This window comes from Zerene cesonia, chromosome 9, assembly GCF_012273895.1.
Source record: "Zerene cesonia ecotype Mississippi chromosome 9, Zerene_cesonia_1.1, whole genome shotgun sequence".
Taxonomy (NCBI): domain Eukaryota; kingdom Metazoa; phylum Arthropoda; class Insecta; order Lepidoptera; family Pieridae; genus Zerene; species Zerene cesonia.
The window spans coordinates 840,186-857,813 of record NC_052110.1 but is presented as its reverse complement, the minus strand read 5'-3'; the positions used below and the strand labels follow the sequence as shown (position 1 = coordinate 857,813).

General features: G+C 33.9%; 2 protein-coding genes across 2 annotated transcripts in view; both read right to left on the bottom strand.

The window, feature by feature from the left end:
• LOC119829030 (src substrate cortactin) overlaps positions 1-3,959 on the bottom strand; it is an 11,539-nt gene extending 7,580 nt beyond the window's left edge. The window contains exons 1-4 of the mRNA XM_038351387.1: positions 3,775-3,959; positions 1,860-1,999; positions 702-788; positions 137-246 (exon numbers count right to left, since the gene is read on the bottom strand). Of these exons, the coding sequence (XP_038207315.1) occupies positions 137-246; positions 702-788; positions 1,860-1,999 (337 nt within the window). The 5' untranslated portion in view covers positions 3,775-3,959. The remainder of the gene's footprint in view (positions 1-136; positions 247-701; positions 789-1,859; positions 2,000-3,774) is intronic.
• Positions 3,960-4,784: 825 nt separating this feature from the next.
• On the bottom strand, positions 4,785-16,871 carry LOC119829018 (acyl-CoA synthetase short-chain family member 3, mitochondrial). The gene is made up of 12 exons (XM_038351373.1): positions 16,700-16,871; positions 13,738-13,888; positions 12,897-13,041; positions 12,286-12,430; positions 11,292-11,388; positions 10,913-11,112; positions 10,392-10,623; positions 9,800-9,959; positions 6,547-6,694; positions 6,117-6,262; positions 5,767-5,998; positions 4,785-5,279 (listed from the first exon to the last, which is right to left on the bottom strand). Exons 1-12 carry the CDS (start codon positions 16,815-16,817, stop codon positions 5,002-5,004), a joined length of 2,052 nt encoding a protein of 683 aa, XP_038207301.1. The 5' UTR covers positions 16,818-16,871; the 3' UTR covers positions 4,785-5,001.
• Positions 16,872-17,628: the final 757 nt, after the last annotated feature.

The window sequence follows — 17,628 nt, the reverse complement described above, 5'->3', positions numbered from 1 at the left end:
CATAGGCACTTTTTATACCGATATTCCTATGGGATACGGACTTACGCGGTTTCAACCGCGGGTCACAGCTAGTTATATTATAATACTTACAGACTCTTTATGAGGATAGAGTATCTTATTCCAAAAATCGCCTTACCTTGAGCATAATCCTTTTGTGAAACGTGTTTTTCCGTTTTGCCCACATAATCGTGACCCACAGCTGATTTGTCCATTCTGTCCGTCTGAACTCCGAATTTACCTCCGTAACTGAAATGTTTGATATATCACTAGAGCTAATAATCTGATATTTATTAAAGGTGAGCTTTGCTTTCTTGCTATTTTACGCAAGTATTTATATTAGAAATTAAATATTTAACCGACGTTAACGATGTTACGTGTGTACAATTTAATCGGTATGTGAAACCTACCTTCACACATTTTTTCGTTACTATAATATGTAAAAAAGAAATGTACCCAATCTCTCATTGAAATACCTTTATACAGCATATATAACGCTAGCGGTCCGCCCCGGCTTCGCCCGTGGTGCATATGTAGCCTATAGCCTTCCTCAATAAATCGGCTATATAACACTGAAAGAATTTTCAACAACAAATCGGACCAGTAGTTCCTGAGATGTGTGCGATCAAACAAACATATAGCTTATATTTCATCCACAAAAATTTAGGTACAGGACATTACCAGCATAAAACTTCGCTACAAACCCAAAAGACGGCTTAGGACCATGTTCATATTCCTGTTGCTTGGCTTGTTTGTCTGCCTCCAATACTTCTTCCCGAAGCTTTGCCATGCTGAAACAAATAAATTACTGATAAGCCACATGAAAAGATTTAGTATTAGCAATTCTGATAAATTTTTATCAAAAATATATTAAGATACTCTTATCATTTAGGGGTATGAGAAATAGATGCAACATCTATTTCAAAGACAGTAGTTTTACATCTTTGTTTTGAGATAACTTTATTAATCTGCTTATTTTCATTACTGAAAAGCATTCTTCTCTATTTAATCCAGAAATATATTGCCCAGTTAGTAATTAAACAAGTAATGCTCAAGAATTGTAGAATGCAGGGGCAATTTCCTGACAACATCTGGTGTTCTTAAAAGGATAAACATATGGCATGTGGATATAATATGAGTCACCTCAAATGATAATACAATTTCCTTCCAGTGGTCAATAACATCAAGTGCAAATAGGGTCAAATTTTATTTTTAAAATGCTTAATATTTGGTCTTTAGCTGTTTCCTTTATATAAATACAATTCCATCTGGGTAGATCGTTTTTGAGGTAAGGGTAGAGAGCTGTATACTAGATTAGTCACAATAGATATTCCTTTATGCTGACTAAATGTGATATACAATATACACACAATTGTGAATATGGAATGGTAATTTATATAGAGTTAAATATAAAACAAAACATTTCTATGGGACAAATTAAAATGCATAAAAAAATACTATGATCAGGTTTAATCCATACAAACAACCATTGATGTTGTAGTAGTAGTATTAAACAGTTGTAATAAGGTCTATTTTAACAATTCACTTGCCAATGTGCTGACATAAGGTACCAAATGAACCTTTTGTTAAGGTATGTCTATAGGTACATTTATAAAAAGGACATCAGTGCCTACATATATGTATATGTAGGTACCGTTGTTTTGATTTGCAAATAAAGAAATAAATCGCAAAAATAGGACTTGAGATGCTTCGCTTATTCGCATAGTTTTTCAATATGCGAACAAGCGAATCGAGATTATACAAAGGCCCCTACTGTATTTATAATAGGATAACTATGGTATGTTCATTGTTCTATTCTTTACAGATAGATTGAATAAAATTCATTGAAATATCCCACTTACTCAATAGCCTCAACATGTCTGCCTCCAGGGCCCCATCGTTGCTCCTGTTCAGTCACATCATTAACAAAGTCGGGATCCGTTTCCCAATCGTCAGCTTCGGCCAGTGGAGGTGGGGCTACATCTGTTGATGCTTTCCACATCTGTAGCAAAAATTCTGAATATTACTAATTATACTACATATTGATATTAGCGTATATACTTGTTTTAAGTATAGCCTATTCACCTGTCTTACCCTAACTTGCACCAGGAAAAAACTATCTCACCATATTTCAAATTGCATAAAAATATATTTCTTTGTATTATTTGAGTGTAAATGTACACAAAGATAAATACAGTTAAAATTGTTAATATAGTATTATTATAAATCTAAATATTTTCATAGATGTAAAGCTATTTTGAAGGAAAACTGTTGATTTAATTAAGTTTAAGTAATCACCAAAATAGTAGTAATAAAAAGCAGTGGTGGCTCAGTGGTGAGAACCTCGGACTTCAAAATCGATAAGTCGGGGTTCGAGACCGGGCGAGTGTGCAGGAAATAAATTGATTTTTCAATTTATCTGCGCATGTGGATAACATCACCACTGCTTAAACGGTGAAGGAAAACATCGTGAGGAAACCGGCATGTCCAAGAATTAAAAGTTCAACGACATGCGACATCTGCCAACCCGCACTTGGCCAGCGTGGTGGATTATGGCCTGAACCCTCATAGGAGGCCTGTGTCCCAGCAGTGGGAACATATATGGGCTGATGATGAAGTAATCACCAAATGTTTAAGCATTAATAATACAGTGCACCACTCATTCTTTATTATCACTGTTTCTTGTTACATTTTTAACAAATATAGGTAAGATTTTCTATATTTTCTAGATTCACATTGCAAACATTCTGATGCAGCAAATTGCATTCATGTAATTTGATAATGACAAATAGATTGAAAAACAATGAAAAATCCTATTATGTAATAATGCTAACAGATATAAGATAATGTTTGTCACATCAATAGTAAATTGCTTCAATGAATTACATATCATATTTTTTATTTATGTAATATGATTTTTTTTGGTCTGAGTTGGTGTTTCACCTGGCCAAAACTGCCCATAAACATTTACAGAGTTAGACATATGCAAATGGGTCACCCATAAAGAAAAGAATAGAATTGGCAATGAAAATACAGGCATAGATTGGGAAGAGTGGAGAAAAGAAATGCAGGAATAATTAAAATATGTATGTCTATACAAGTGTCCCATTCAATGAATGAATGAGATCATTTGTACATACATTATAAAGAAAAATGTATTATACTTGAAATTTATTATAAAGTATACTTGTAACTTGAAATTTATATCAACAGACCTAAATGTATAGAAGTAATTAGATCTATATCCATTAACAAAGACACAATTACTTTTTTTATCAAATAAAAACTGAGAACTTATTTAATTTGGATGTACTCTGTTGCTAGCACTTTCTCTTGGTATTTTATTAGACATTTTGTTGTAACAGTGAAACAGACACTCTCATGCATACATAAACAACACGAACCCTGAAATAATTACAGTCCATTTAAGGACAGCTGTGGAAAAATATTTAATAGGTACATCTTTGTGGGGGAGGTATTAAAGTGTACCACAAAATATGGGCATGATAAACATTTGATTGTTTCATACATACAATTGATTAATCACTACCTATATTGTATATCACGATAACAATAAAAATAACATTATCATTACGTTATCTTAAAATTTCCGCTCACATAATAACTACATGGTGAACTCAGTTTTTATAAAGTAGTGAAGAAAAGGAGCTTGTTTTCACCAAAAAGAAATGCTAAATAATGAATAACATTTCATATTAGTCATGAATATAGTACACGTACTTTTTAGCGTAGCGTATACAAATGTATGAAACTTACCTTGTAGCCGGTTTATTTGGTTATCTCTTCGGATATATCAGTGAACACAACAACAATTACACTGTTTCATAGACTTTTTAATTCTTATTTTTAATACACAACTATGTTTATATGTATCTTCAAATTTTAATTTATTATAAACTAATGATTCAACAATCAACTTATCGCAGTGCGTCACTAATTGACTAATCAAAGTCAAGATTTGAATGTCAAGTGTCATTGTCACAGTAAATGTAATCATAATGTCATACATTTTTGTACCTTAATATTTTGTAATTTGGCAACATAGGTAAGTGTTCATTTATTCACCGTCTAAAACATGTGATAACCAGTGACCATGTTTGCTTAAGACGTGTTCAAAACATCCCAATAATTCTGCGTGGCTGTCTACACCTATTCGTTACGCGAAAGTTTGTAAAGTGAATGTGGCGATGTTTTATACTGCTTCACACAAAAACATATGAGATTTTTAAGAAATTATAGACTATTCCTGGGTACCAATAAAGCCGGGTATTCCGACAGTGTAAGGTATACTATAGGTACTCTCCAGTGGTGAATTTTTCAGCAGACAAGTCTAAGGTAGCACATATTTGCTGTTTATTTATGACAATTTGCAGACCTTTTTATTTGTTTTGGAGAAATTTAAAAATTCTTGTCTCTTATTCATTCAATACATACATTATGTTTGAATCTGTCTTTGCATATTCACAATGTTAGATGGCTTATTATCAAATCTAGAATATCCTATATTCAACACGCCATATTTACACGCCACGCCATATAACGAATTTGTTACAGCTTTTTCACAACTACAGTTTTTTACAACTAGTTCAACATTGAAGTGAATAAGTTAGCCAAAGCCAAAATATGTATAGCAATTATAATTGGGCCATAAAACACACACATATACCTTACTAAATAAATTTATTATGAACTAAACCTTAGATGTTAACATTAACTTGTGTGGAGTGATACTAAAATATTCTTTACAGTCCATAGTAATTCTTTAAAATATATCACTTAACAATTATTTACATTAAAATTAATTTACAATTACAATGTTGCTTTTTATAGAACATCACGTTAATTTTACTTAAACCCCAAAAATAAATACGTCATGCGTAATCAACGTACACATACAAAAAAAAAATTGCGTATCATTTTATTCATTTTTTTTATAATTTTTAGTCATTGTACCTTTATTACAAAACTAAATGGAAACTAAATTTAATATTCGGGATCGGGTGCATCAATGGCATAACCACATTTTTGTAAGGCGATTTTTATTTCTGGAAACACTGAAGCATCTTCTATTGTGGCGGGAAGTTTGATGCGTTGTGAACGCGCCATTTTTGCAATGGCGCCGCGGAGGGCTTTGCCGGAACGGGTGCGCGGAAGCGCGGGAACTGCGATCGCTTTCCTGAAAGCCGCGATTGGCCCAATGAGGTGACGGACAAGGGCAATCAGCTCTTGCGTTACTGTGTCCTCAGCTACAATTTCTTCGTCTGAAATAAAAAAAAAAACGAAACACTTAAGACAGCAGATACCCAAAATGAAAACCTATTGGATAATTGTGAAATTTGGAATCCAACACTTCGTGGACGTTGTTCGATCAATAGCGCCATAAATTATCTATTAAACAAGTTACTTTTTCATGAGTCCTACTATCCTATTCCTACTATTCCTACTTTCCTACTAATATTATAAATGCGAAAGTTTGTAAGGATGTGTCTGTGTTTGTTGCTTTTCCACGCAAAAACTACTGAACTGATTACAATGAAATTTGGTACGCAGATAGCTGGACAGCTGGAATAACATATATGCAACTTTTTATCCCGATATTCCTACAGGATACGGACTTACGCGGGTGAAACCGCAAGGCGCAGCTACTAGGAAATAATGAAACAGAATGTACCTAATCTCCTGTTTATTTTCTATTATGGCTATTTTAATGAATTTTTTATTTTTCTACGTAAAACATAAATAACTAACCATCCTGCGGCGGCCGCATCACATACAAGCATAAAGGCACATCCCCCTTCGTAGGGTCCGGTGCGCCGACCACCACCGCGTCAGCGACTCTTGCATGTTTCAGTACCACGTCCTCTATCGCCGCCGTCGAGAGCCGGTGACCGGCCACGTTGATGACGTCATCAGCTCGAGCAACTACCCATACTGCGCCTTCTGCACTGATCCAGCCTACGTCTTGTGTGTCGTAGAAACCCTGAAATTTAAAAACACGCTCATATTGTTTTTTTTTTAATATATTTCTTATTGCCATCATTAAATAATAAAATTAGCTGCAAAAAATTAAAATGCCCCATGCATTCGAAACAACTTACTGGATAATTTTCGAAGTATACTTTCTGGAATCTCTCATCAGACTTCCATAAAGTTGAAGAGAAGCCAGGAGGCAAAGGTAGCTTGGACACTAATCGGCCGACCTCCCCCGATTGACACTCTGAACCATCTTCTCTGAGCACTCTCACTTTAAATAAAAAAAGTCACATTAGTACCGAAAAATATGATGTGTTAAATTTTACCTGGTAACGACCAGGTCGTTGAATTTCATTGCTTACTTTTTTTTTTTTAATGTAAAATAGAAGGGCGTCCATTAAATATGTGAGGTATTTTTTTTTAATTATCGACCTCGCCGAAACGGCACAGTAAGTGCCATTTAAAATTTTATATATAGATAAAATATTTCAGGAAACTAATCGTAGTTATTTTAAGTGGAAAAATGATCCACATGCTAGATATCTAGATACTCACAATCATATCCTGGCACAGGATATCCTGCAGAATGGGGTCTAATCGCATTGACCCCATATCCAAGACAGGCCGCTGTGATTGGGGATCCTGACTCTGACTGCCACCAGTGATTCAAAACAGGCACCCCGAAGATGCGTTCTGCCCAATGCTGAAAAGGTTTAATAATGTACCTAGTTACTATAAGCACAGATAATATAATACTATTCCAGTACTGAAATTATCGAGTTTCTTATCCATTCTCCTTGTAGCAGTCCAGAAATATGAAAATAAAAACGTTCACGTGAATAAAAATTGTGTTGAGTTTGAATGTGGGACTACGATTAAGTAAATTTTCGGACGGTGAAGGAAAACTGCAAAAGTTCGATGACATGTGACATCTGCCAACCCGCACTTGGCCAGCGTGGTGGATTATGGCCTGTGTCACAGCAGTGGGAACATATAAGGGATGATGATGATGAAATTTTCGAACAGTAAAATATACGAAAATTCAGTTTCTTTAATTGTTCGAATTTGATGCGATCTATATTGCAGCTCGCTAATATCTAGGAACGTGACTGTCGAAATGTATTCGTCTTCTTCTAGAATTTTTGTAATAACAGAGAATCATGATGGAAGGTTGGGGCATAGCTTTACCCGGGTTTTATAACTAGTTTAAATTATTTTATCAATTTTATAATATATATATATATATATATATATATATATATATATATATATATATATATATATATATATATATATATATATATATATATATATATATATATATATATATATATATATATATATATATATATATATATATATATATATATATATATATATATATATATATACATATGATTTTAAAGTTATATCCGTGTAATAAAAATGTTGCTTATATAAATGTTATATGAATAAAACTTTTACGGCAGATTTTCTACCCAACTGTTTAATCTATTGCTTTGTTTATCTGTTATTTTGTTCAAGCTAATCTCACAAACAGCTCAACCGATTTGTAAGCGATTTCTACTTAAATACGTGGGCTACTAACTCGGACTTAACATACTACTCGTATTAGCGGGGTACTAACCATTTTGTCGATTTGCACGCGAACAAAGTCGCAGGCACAGCTAGTGATGAATTAAATAAAATTTAAACAGCAGTATTTTCCATATTAAGTACGACACGCAGCTTCACCCGCGCGGTTTTAAAAAATGTTCATGGTACAAAGCTTTATCCCCTATTTTATCCCCTTGGGGGTAGAATTTATCAAAATCCTTTCATAGCGGATGCCTACGTCATATCTATCTGCATGCCAAATTTCAGCCCGATCCGTCGAGTGGTTTGGGCTGTGCGTTGATAGATCACTATGTCAGTCAGTCACCTTTGAGTTATATATATTTATATTCATTCTGTGTCTACATAGTATAACTATATACCACAATAATCCTTTATACGTAATGTATACGTACTTCTCTATGCTCTACAATGACACAACGTTTTTTTTTAAAGATGTAAGTGTGTACAAAGTTCAGAAAGTTGCAATAATTAACATATCTAAATATGTATAAATCGTAGTCACCGTTTATTTGTAAGTTTTAAATGTGTTTTTTTATTAGTTGTGATGTAATGTTAAAAGAAAAAAAATCTTTGATATATTTATGAATGTTGGGCTATTTTATAAAATAATATTATTTGTGTTTGCATTTAAACGGAAATGTATTAAGTATTAAATTAAAAGTATTTTATTTATCTTCTTTTTTTTTGTGTTTATAGGTATTTTTTTTTTATATTCCAAGCAAGAATTTTTTCATCCGTATAAAATTCAAATGTTTTTCTTTTACTTATTATTTACCACTCTCGTTATCCTACTCCTAATATTATAAATGCGAAAGTTTATGAGGATGGATGCATGTGTATGTGTATGTTGGTTACCCTTTCACGCAAAAACTGCTGCACTAAACCGATTGCAATGAAATTTGGTACGTAGATAGACAACGTAATAGGACAACTGTAATAAATATAAGGCAACTGGAACAACCGATATTCCTACGGGATACAGACTTACGCGCGTGAACCCCGGGGCGCGGCTAGTCATATATAATAGATACATCATAGAGTTAATTAAATGGATATTTATGTAGTACGGACACTGTCGAAACAACAAGTCATTATAAAAAGCCTCATTAGATATGATGTCATTTAATTTTCTAATTTAACTAATTTAAATGTTAAATCCACTTTCACCTGTTTGGGTTATAGTTTAAAAACTATTTGTTTTATATATGAGATTACTAGCTGCGCCCCACGGTTTTATCCGCGTAAGTTCGTATCCCGTAGGAATATTGGGATATAAAGTTACCTATATGTTATTCCAGTTGTCCAGCTTCAACGTGCCAGCAGCAACGTACCAAATTTCATTGCAATCGATTTAGTAGTTTTTGCGTGAAAGAGTAACAAACACACACACATCCTTACAAACTTTCGCATTTATAATACTAGTAGGATTTTTTAAAATACCTAAGTATTATCGAGATACGAGTAGAACATCAATGACTTAAACTATCGATCAGTCGGGGGTTCGAGACCAGGTGAGCGTGCAGGGAATAAATTGATTTTTTAATTTATGTGTGCATGTGAATAGCATCACCACTGCTTGAAACGGTGAAGGAAAACTTGTGACATCTGCTAACCCGCACTTGACGTGATGGATTTTGGCCTCATAGGAGGCTTGTGTCCCAGCAGTGGGAACATATGATAATGATGAATATCCTAGAGAATGTCGTAATTGACGCAATATGCAAATAAAGCTCACCATATTGCGTAATTTAATACGCATTTTACAAAACACGACGCGTAAAATAATAATTTTGTAAATAACATACGCACATTAATAATTAATAGTATATGACTAAGCACATAAAATAACAGATATATGTAAGGGATACTCTGGTGGGAAGATACATTTTCTGTTCTTTATCAGCCTTCACATTGTCATAATTAGAACAAATGTGTAAATGGGTCCACACGGCGGGCATCAGCTTGAAAATAAATAAAAAAATCATTGATATCGATTCACCCAATCGAAAAATCTGAGGTAACACAAAAACGCAGTTGAATTGAGAACCTTCTACTTTTTGAAGTCGGTCCAAAAAATCGGCAAGAAACTCAGTAGTTGTGTAGTCATCCTATTTTATTCATGCAGCGAAAAGACTTATCTAGATAATAGTATCACACGGTTAAAGCAAGACATAAAAGTGTGTTAACTCACCCTAGTTTCTTGATCACAGTGTTCACCAGCCACAAATACAGTCTTCAAGGATTTAACGCAGTACCTCCTTGCGTACTTCCCGTTCGGGTCAGTTCGCTTCAGCACTCTACACACTGTAGGGATCGTGAATAGGGCGTTGACCCGGTGCTGTTCTATTATCCTAATATTTAACACATAAGACTTTTAAATACATATTTGTTCATCACACTTTTATTGTACATGCGTGAACTGAAATACAAACGAAATAAACATGTTGTTATGACTATGCATTGATAACTGCCAGACAAACAGATGGAGTGAGGTAAAAGTAAAATATTCGTTTCGAAAACGTGTATTCAGATTTTTGTTGCTGAAACTTGAAACAAAAACCATTTACTCGAAATCTTTTTGTTCTGTAAATCTCAGTTTCGTCATAGAAATATATTTTTACGATTATAAGGAACTGAACAAAAATTTTTCTAGCTTATAAAAGTAAATATAAAAAAATTAAAAGTGTAGTTTTTCTTTCTCAAAACGCTTGAGTCTTATTTTGATGACGCTTGAGTCTTATTATCTTAATGACGACATTAAAAGAATACATATTAAAACTGACCTAAAATATTGCCCAGGATCTGGGGTTCTATCTGGTTTGCCTTCATATAGCACTGAAGTCAGACCAGCCAGAAGGGGTCCGTAGCAGATGTAGGAGTGTCCTACGACCCACCCAAGGTCTGATGCCGCCCACCAGACCCCACGTTTAAGACCATAGATTGAGTGCATAGACCAGCAGACGGTGGCTGCATGGCCACAGGGTCGCTGCAATCCTTTTGGGTCGTCTGTTGTACCTGGGGGGAAATAACTTTATAAAAATACTGTTTTTTGCCCGCATATTCGCCCGTTTGTATAAAATAATTTTTTATAGTATAAGCGTTCATCACCTATTTATTTATAGGAGATGTATACAAAATCATTTTAAGCGAATGCCCTCATCATGTGCATGTGTGAATCATCATCAATTTTAGATCGATCGATCCAGTCGTTTGGGCAATGCGTTGTAAATCTGTGGCTATACTAAGTTCTTTCGTCTCATACTCGTATGTTAAGAAAAAAGCCATTTTTATTGATATAGCTTACCTGATGTGTATAAAATGTACAAAGGTTCATTGGCCTCCAAAGGCACGCAGGGTACAGGTTCACTCTCCATAGCTTCCTCCCAGCAGATATCCCTGTCTTTTTCCAGAGGACATTCGAGAACTCGTCTTCTTTGGTATATGATGCAGCTGCGAGGCTGGTGTGAGCTTTGGCAGAGCGCTTCGTCTAAGATGTCCTTGTATCTGATGAAATTAGACACTGTTAAAATACATTTTGCGGAACTAATACTAAATAGGTACTGCGGGATCCGGCTGCAAAATCATTGTAAAATTACGACGTTTTGTTATTGCCATACTATAAATGTTATGAATGTAATTGTGTTAAATTATTATTTGATTTCGATAAAATTGTACTAGTTTACCTGACAATCTTGTTGGGTTCCACACCACAACTAGCGGCAATAATAACTGTAGGTTCTGCGTGTTCTATTCTTGTTCTTAATTCTCTGGCTGCAAAACCTAAATGCAGACAATGTTTTATTAATCTATATACAAAACATAATGTGTGTTTAAAATCAATTAGCTGGAGCGTTAGAAAATATGATGAATATTTAAATTCAGTTTTATAAAGCAAAGCCATTGTACAATTATAAATGTAGATTTAATAATATCTATGATAATTAGACTTGTCACTGATTTTTATGACCAATTCCTTCCAGGCTGACATTTAATAAAAATGTGTCATGAAGTACACACCGTTTGAAGTTGTGTATGTGTAATTATTTTCTGGTTAATGTGGACTTAACTATGTCAATAACTCATCTTATTAATCTAAACGAAATGAATGATTGAATTTAAATTATCAGCCGAGAAAAAACGATTAGGGAATTCGCGGTGGGCTTACGGACTATGAATGTAACGTTATAAATTCCGATATAATATTTCTGGTATATATTTTTACTACGTAATTAGGTATATTACGTTACTGTTGAAAACAGTTATATACCTAAAATCTGTGTTAACCTCTTTCTCCCCATAGTTTAAAAAATCCTTGTTAGTACATTAATAACGTTAACATTTAATTCATGTTACAAGATCAAAATCTGTTTTAGAATAGATTTTACAAAAAAATGTCACATTACAGGCTACTCTACTTTATTGTATTACTAGACGCTCGTCTCGGCCCCGCCCGGATATCAAGATTCCTATTTTATCCGAAATCCATTATACACATTTAATCGGGATAAAAAGTATCCATCACCCAACTCAACTCATAACCTGTCTGTATAACAAATTTGAAAATCCGTTCAGTAGTTTCAGCGTGATCGTTTCACATTTATGATATTAGTGTGTTAGTTATAATATTAGTAATATATAGTGTAGTGTGATTGGTATGATAAAGACTAAAAATTATACCCCCAAATACGACGGAGTGTATGCCACCAACCCTGTTAGTGGCTAACATGGCGATAACAGCTTCTGGAATTAGTGGCATGTAAATCACCACACGGGACCCACGCGTCACTCCCAAGGAAGCTAGCTTGCCAGCCAAGCGGGATACCTGTGTGGAAATAGTAGAAATGGAACTTTGACCTACAATTTAGGGGATAAATAAATACAGGTATGCGCCACTAACCATACACTACGTATTGTGAACCTTTGAAATATCTACCCCCTCCATCGTTTTAGAAAACAATAGGAAATACAAGAATTTCATTCGTATGTATTGTTGGTTTTTTAAATGTCTGAATTTTTCAACGCATAAATAATGAAATATGGAAAAATTACAAGTTAATGCTAGACGCTTATTTGAAAGTTCATTTTGATAAAGCATCTCCTGATGCGCTTAAATTATTTTATAAGCTACGAGTAAATAATGTTAATTAATTAATTAATTAATTGTTTTACGGTGGTGTGTTTGTGTTTGATGAATAAAATAGGTAATATCAGAAGTAACTTAAAGAATATTATATGCCATTAACGTACAACTAGGTTAAGTCTCTTTCTGTCCATAAGTAAACGCTCACCTGATTCTGCAACTCAGAATATGTGATCCGCTTGACTGTGTCTGTCAAGGGGGAGTCGTGCACCAACGCGACCTGGTCTCCCCTTCCATTCGCTACATGTCTATCCACTGCGTTATAACATACTGACATCTCACCGCCGACAAACCTAAAATAATATCATCAGCATTTATATTTTGTAGTACCCCCTCAAAGTTAAGGGGATCCAACCTGGTCCACTTGGACATCTAGTTATCTCCAAGAGTCTTGGAGGTCTATGTCCTGAATCTAACTACCTATTCGTGAGATTTGGTACAGATTACATAATACTATACGTTTTGAGAATTCCAATTTCGGATGTAAGGTTCACCGTATTAATAAATTTTCAAGGTTTACAAGAAAGATGCTCACGGAACCCTTGAGCAAAGTGAGAAAGATGGAATTTCCCCATCATTGGATCATCACAGATTCCTTCAAGTCATTTCAGTTACGTCACATATTGATGAAAGAGTAACTACGTTTAACGTCTTCATTAGGAACAAGCTGAATACAAAGGTTTATGTAATCTTTACTAAATTTATAAATGCGAAAGGTGCTTGTTTGATTGCCTTTCTTATGTTGGCAGCGGAGCGACTTTATGATATTATACTTGTGTCTGGCAATTGGAGAGAGATCCAACGCGGCCGTAATCTTGGTGAGATAATATTTATTCCCACTTTGATTTTAATCAAATTATATACATTAATTATGTTACACACATACGTTTTAACGTATGTGCATAACATAATATTCAATTAGCAATAACCTAAACCCACGTATTCAAACTAAGCCACTACTCCTTATAGGTACTACTTCATATACATACCACTTCGTAAATGGCGGGTTACTGTCATCCAGCACTTGATCCCACGGCCTGGTCCATTCCAGCTCCTTGCCGACATCTGACCAGAATGCTTCAGGGTCTTCTAGGGACCTTCGGTAAGCTGAGAAGTACTCGGGAGTCAGGTCATTGTCCGCTGGAAATGAACCTTATTATTATGACATATAAGAAATAATATCTATTCTGTTCTTTTGATTATGAACGCGAGAATTTGTAAGCTAACGAGCTTCACCTGTATGATTTGATTCAAACTATTTAACACGCTATTATTATAACGAGATAGAAAGTAAGAATTACATCTTTTCGTTTAAGTGCTCGATTGGTCTACAGAGTATATAATATGTCCGGAAATTATTATGTCCTGGCGGTCTTTATTTGGGTAATGAAATTAACTCATGAAATTATTTTATTGTTACCGATAAGTACACAAATGTTGAATTAAGTCTGCCCGTTTTAAGTGTGTCAAATGCAAGTCTAAAAGAGTCGGTTACATACAAACCTATAAACATACAGGTAAAGCTAATTAAAGCTTATATCAGCCATTGTGTATTATAATGTAATCTTTCAACAGAAGTCTGGCAAACTTGTTCTGTAATTTTAAGTGTAATCAAGAAATGAATTGAAAAAGAGTCGTAATCTCGCATTAGATCAAAAGATCTAACGATGTATATTACGCATTCAAATGTGAAAGTAGAAAATAGTCTACGAAAACAAATAGCTAATAATTGTTTGTTTGAATACGCTAATCTCAAGAACTACTGGTCTTATTTCAAAAATAATATCATCGTTGGATGTGTATGTGATCCTTGAATGCTATAGGCTTACAAACACACCTGCACATCGAAGCAGGGGCGCATCTCCAGTTTATTTCATATAAGACGAATCGGTATATAACATAATAGGCTAGGTCTCTTAGAAATAATCTAGCTAATTTTCTATAAGCGTTATAGTTTTAAAACCAATAGCAGAGATTCGGAAATTATACCGTATTTTTTGTGACAATTCCTTATCCTATATTAACTCGCAGCACATACTCTTAGGCATTAAGCTGGCTTTAAAAAACAATTAATACGTTTTAATTCAATTGATGCAAAAGCTGGAGTTGATAAGTTATTGATTGACGTAAACTCTGTTACAACATACGTCGTTGACCTTTTATGCTAACAAGTTTTATTGTTTACTATCCCTTGCCCGCGGCTTCGATCCCATTTATTTAGATTTCTTTGCTCTCGACAACCTATGCAAATTTTTATGATGATTCAGTATTTAGCCTGAGGGGTAACAAACAAACATAAGTTATAAGAGTTTTTGTTATTTCAAAATAACTGCATTTTTTATAATAATAATCTTTATTAATTGGTTTTAAAAAATGAGGAGGATCTCAATTTTGCCTACAAGTTTTTTAAAGTAAACTGCGATACCCATATAAATGAAATATCTAATAGAAATAGCTGAAGACCCAGGGTCAAACATAGGAAACTTTTTAATGCAAGTAAACTTCTAAAGAATTAAAATGGGGCATGAAACGTTATGCCCACACTTTTGTTGGCAGCTGAAACCACGGGGACAGCTTGTATGAATGTGATTAATTTATCACATGCGTCTTTATTTTTTCAGACAATCGCTTATATCTTTAGGTTCTGAGATAAGCGTTTTGACAGCCACTTTAATCGGACTCTATATATATTATAGAGTTGAAACTTGGTACTTAGGTAAGTATATACTGTAAAGTGCTTTCAAGATACATTCAAAACAGTAGTTTTAAACGAAAAAGTTGAATTTTAAACTAATAGCATAATGCTGAAAAGTTTGTTTGTTTGAAGGCGCTGTATCAAGAATTAATGGTCCGATTTGAAAATTTATTTTACTGTTGGTTAAAACAAAAATGTTCCTATGTTATGGTATCTATAATTAATGTCGATGCTTATTAATATTATAATATTAAAAAAAATCAATAAATTCATACTGTCACATTACAGTCTCATTCCGGATTAATAAAAAGTAAATGTAACACTAAATTATTGCATTTTATAAACGTGGTGTCACTTGACTTTGCATATTGTTAGCTTGCTTAAGAATTATATAATAAAATAGAACTTATTACTTCTTTGAAGTAATCATCATTCATAATTCACCAGATGATGATGATTTATCACACAATAATTAGCAGATAGGTACAGATAACATAAAACTATAGTCTCACCACAGATAACATAATACTATAGTTACACGTGGTTACAAATATAGATTTAAGATTATATATCTAAATAACGTTACAGCTACAAGAAAGCAGACCACATCTCCATTACCACAGATTTTTTGTATGTTGCTTATTCCCTATTCAAAGTTATTTGAAACAAATGCACTAACAAAAATATTGTTTTGTCGTAATAGAAACTTAATGTCAATTCGTGGATGGAATTTAGTTCGTCATTTAAGAGTAAAAGAGTTACCCATTATTATTAGTAAGTACTGAATTCAGATAATAAGGTTTAATTGTTAATATATATACATTCTTTCGTCTCATAAAAACTGATTTCAACAAAAATGCAAAAGAAGAATAAAGAGAACTTTGCCCCCAAAAGCGTGCCATTATAATATTATTATTTTTTTAATGTATTACTCTTATTTTCTTCGTAGCATAATACTAGACAGTAACGCATTTTACAGTACCTTCTCTCAGCATTCGATATTACACAGTTATTAATAACTGGTTGTAATCACCACCATCATAATAACCTTACAACTAGTCTATATTTATACAACAGATAACATACTGCTATACTATCACTATTAAACTGAAGAGTTTATTTAAATGCGCTTATCTCCGGAACTGCTGAACCGATTTCTAAAATTCTTTCAGCATAGAATATATAAGTGACCTGAGAGCTATAGACCATATATGTACCACGGGCAGAACCGGGTCGTCCCGCTAGTTTCCACTTACCGAAACTCTCCAAGTCCGCAGCGGTTACAAACGATTTCTTCTTCAGTTCACTTATCGACGCCTCGAATTTGTTCTTCTCTATTTTAGAAGAGATGGACCCTTCCCTGTCTTGGTACATTTTAGCGGCTCGTCGGTCGCGTTCAAAAACGATATTTTTATGGACGCCACACTTCAACCCACCAATGTTAACTGTATCGGTATCCGATCGAATCGTATTCGTTATACATCATTTATATTCTGTATATGAATGAGGGACCTATGAACCTGCTGAATTATGGAACAACCTACTGAAAAGAGTGTGACGTACAGCGGTTTTTAAAAAGAATTGTATCATAGATAGATCATTGATAAAGCGTAATATTTAAAATACTAAATACAATGCGATGCTTTCAATCCGTCCGTATAGACATGTATACTTAAATTGATTATTTAATGGATTACGAAACGTAATATGAGTAAATAATCACGTGGTCAGATTTTAGTTTGAGGGGCTTATAAACTATAATGACACTAGCTTTTCGGCCGCATCTACGCCCGCATAATTAAGAAAAGATAGTCTCGGTTTCAGGTTTTCCCCACGTCGTTCCTGCTTCCATGGATTTACGGGAGAGAAATTATCCTATGTTCTTCCTCAGGTCTCAAACTATGTCTAGTGCCGTAATCCGTCTAGTGGTTTAGTAAAGAGGCAGACAGAGTAACTTAATCATTATAATATTAGTGGGGATAATAACCTTTAATTATATTTGTGTGCATTAGTATCATTGCTGTAGTAATCGTAAAATATTCATCATCCAAATTTAATAAAAACAATTGAAACACGACCTTAATAATTTTTAAAACATTGTTAGTCATGCTCTGAATCTAGAATAGAATAAGAATAAATAAAATTATTATACCACACTACAGAATAATAGAAAAAAACAGACTGT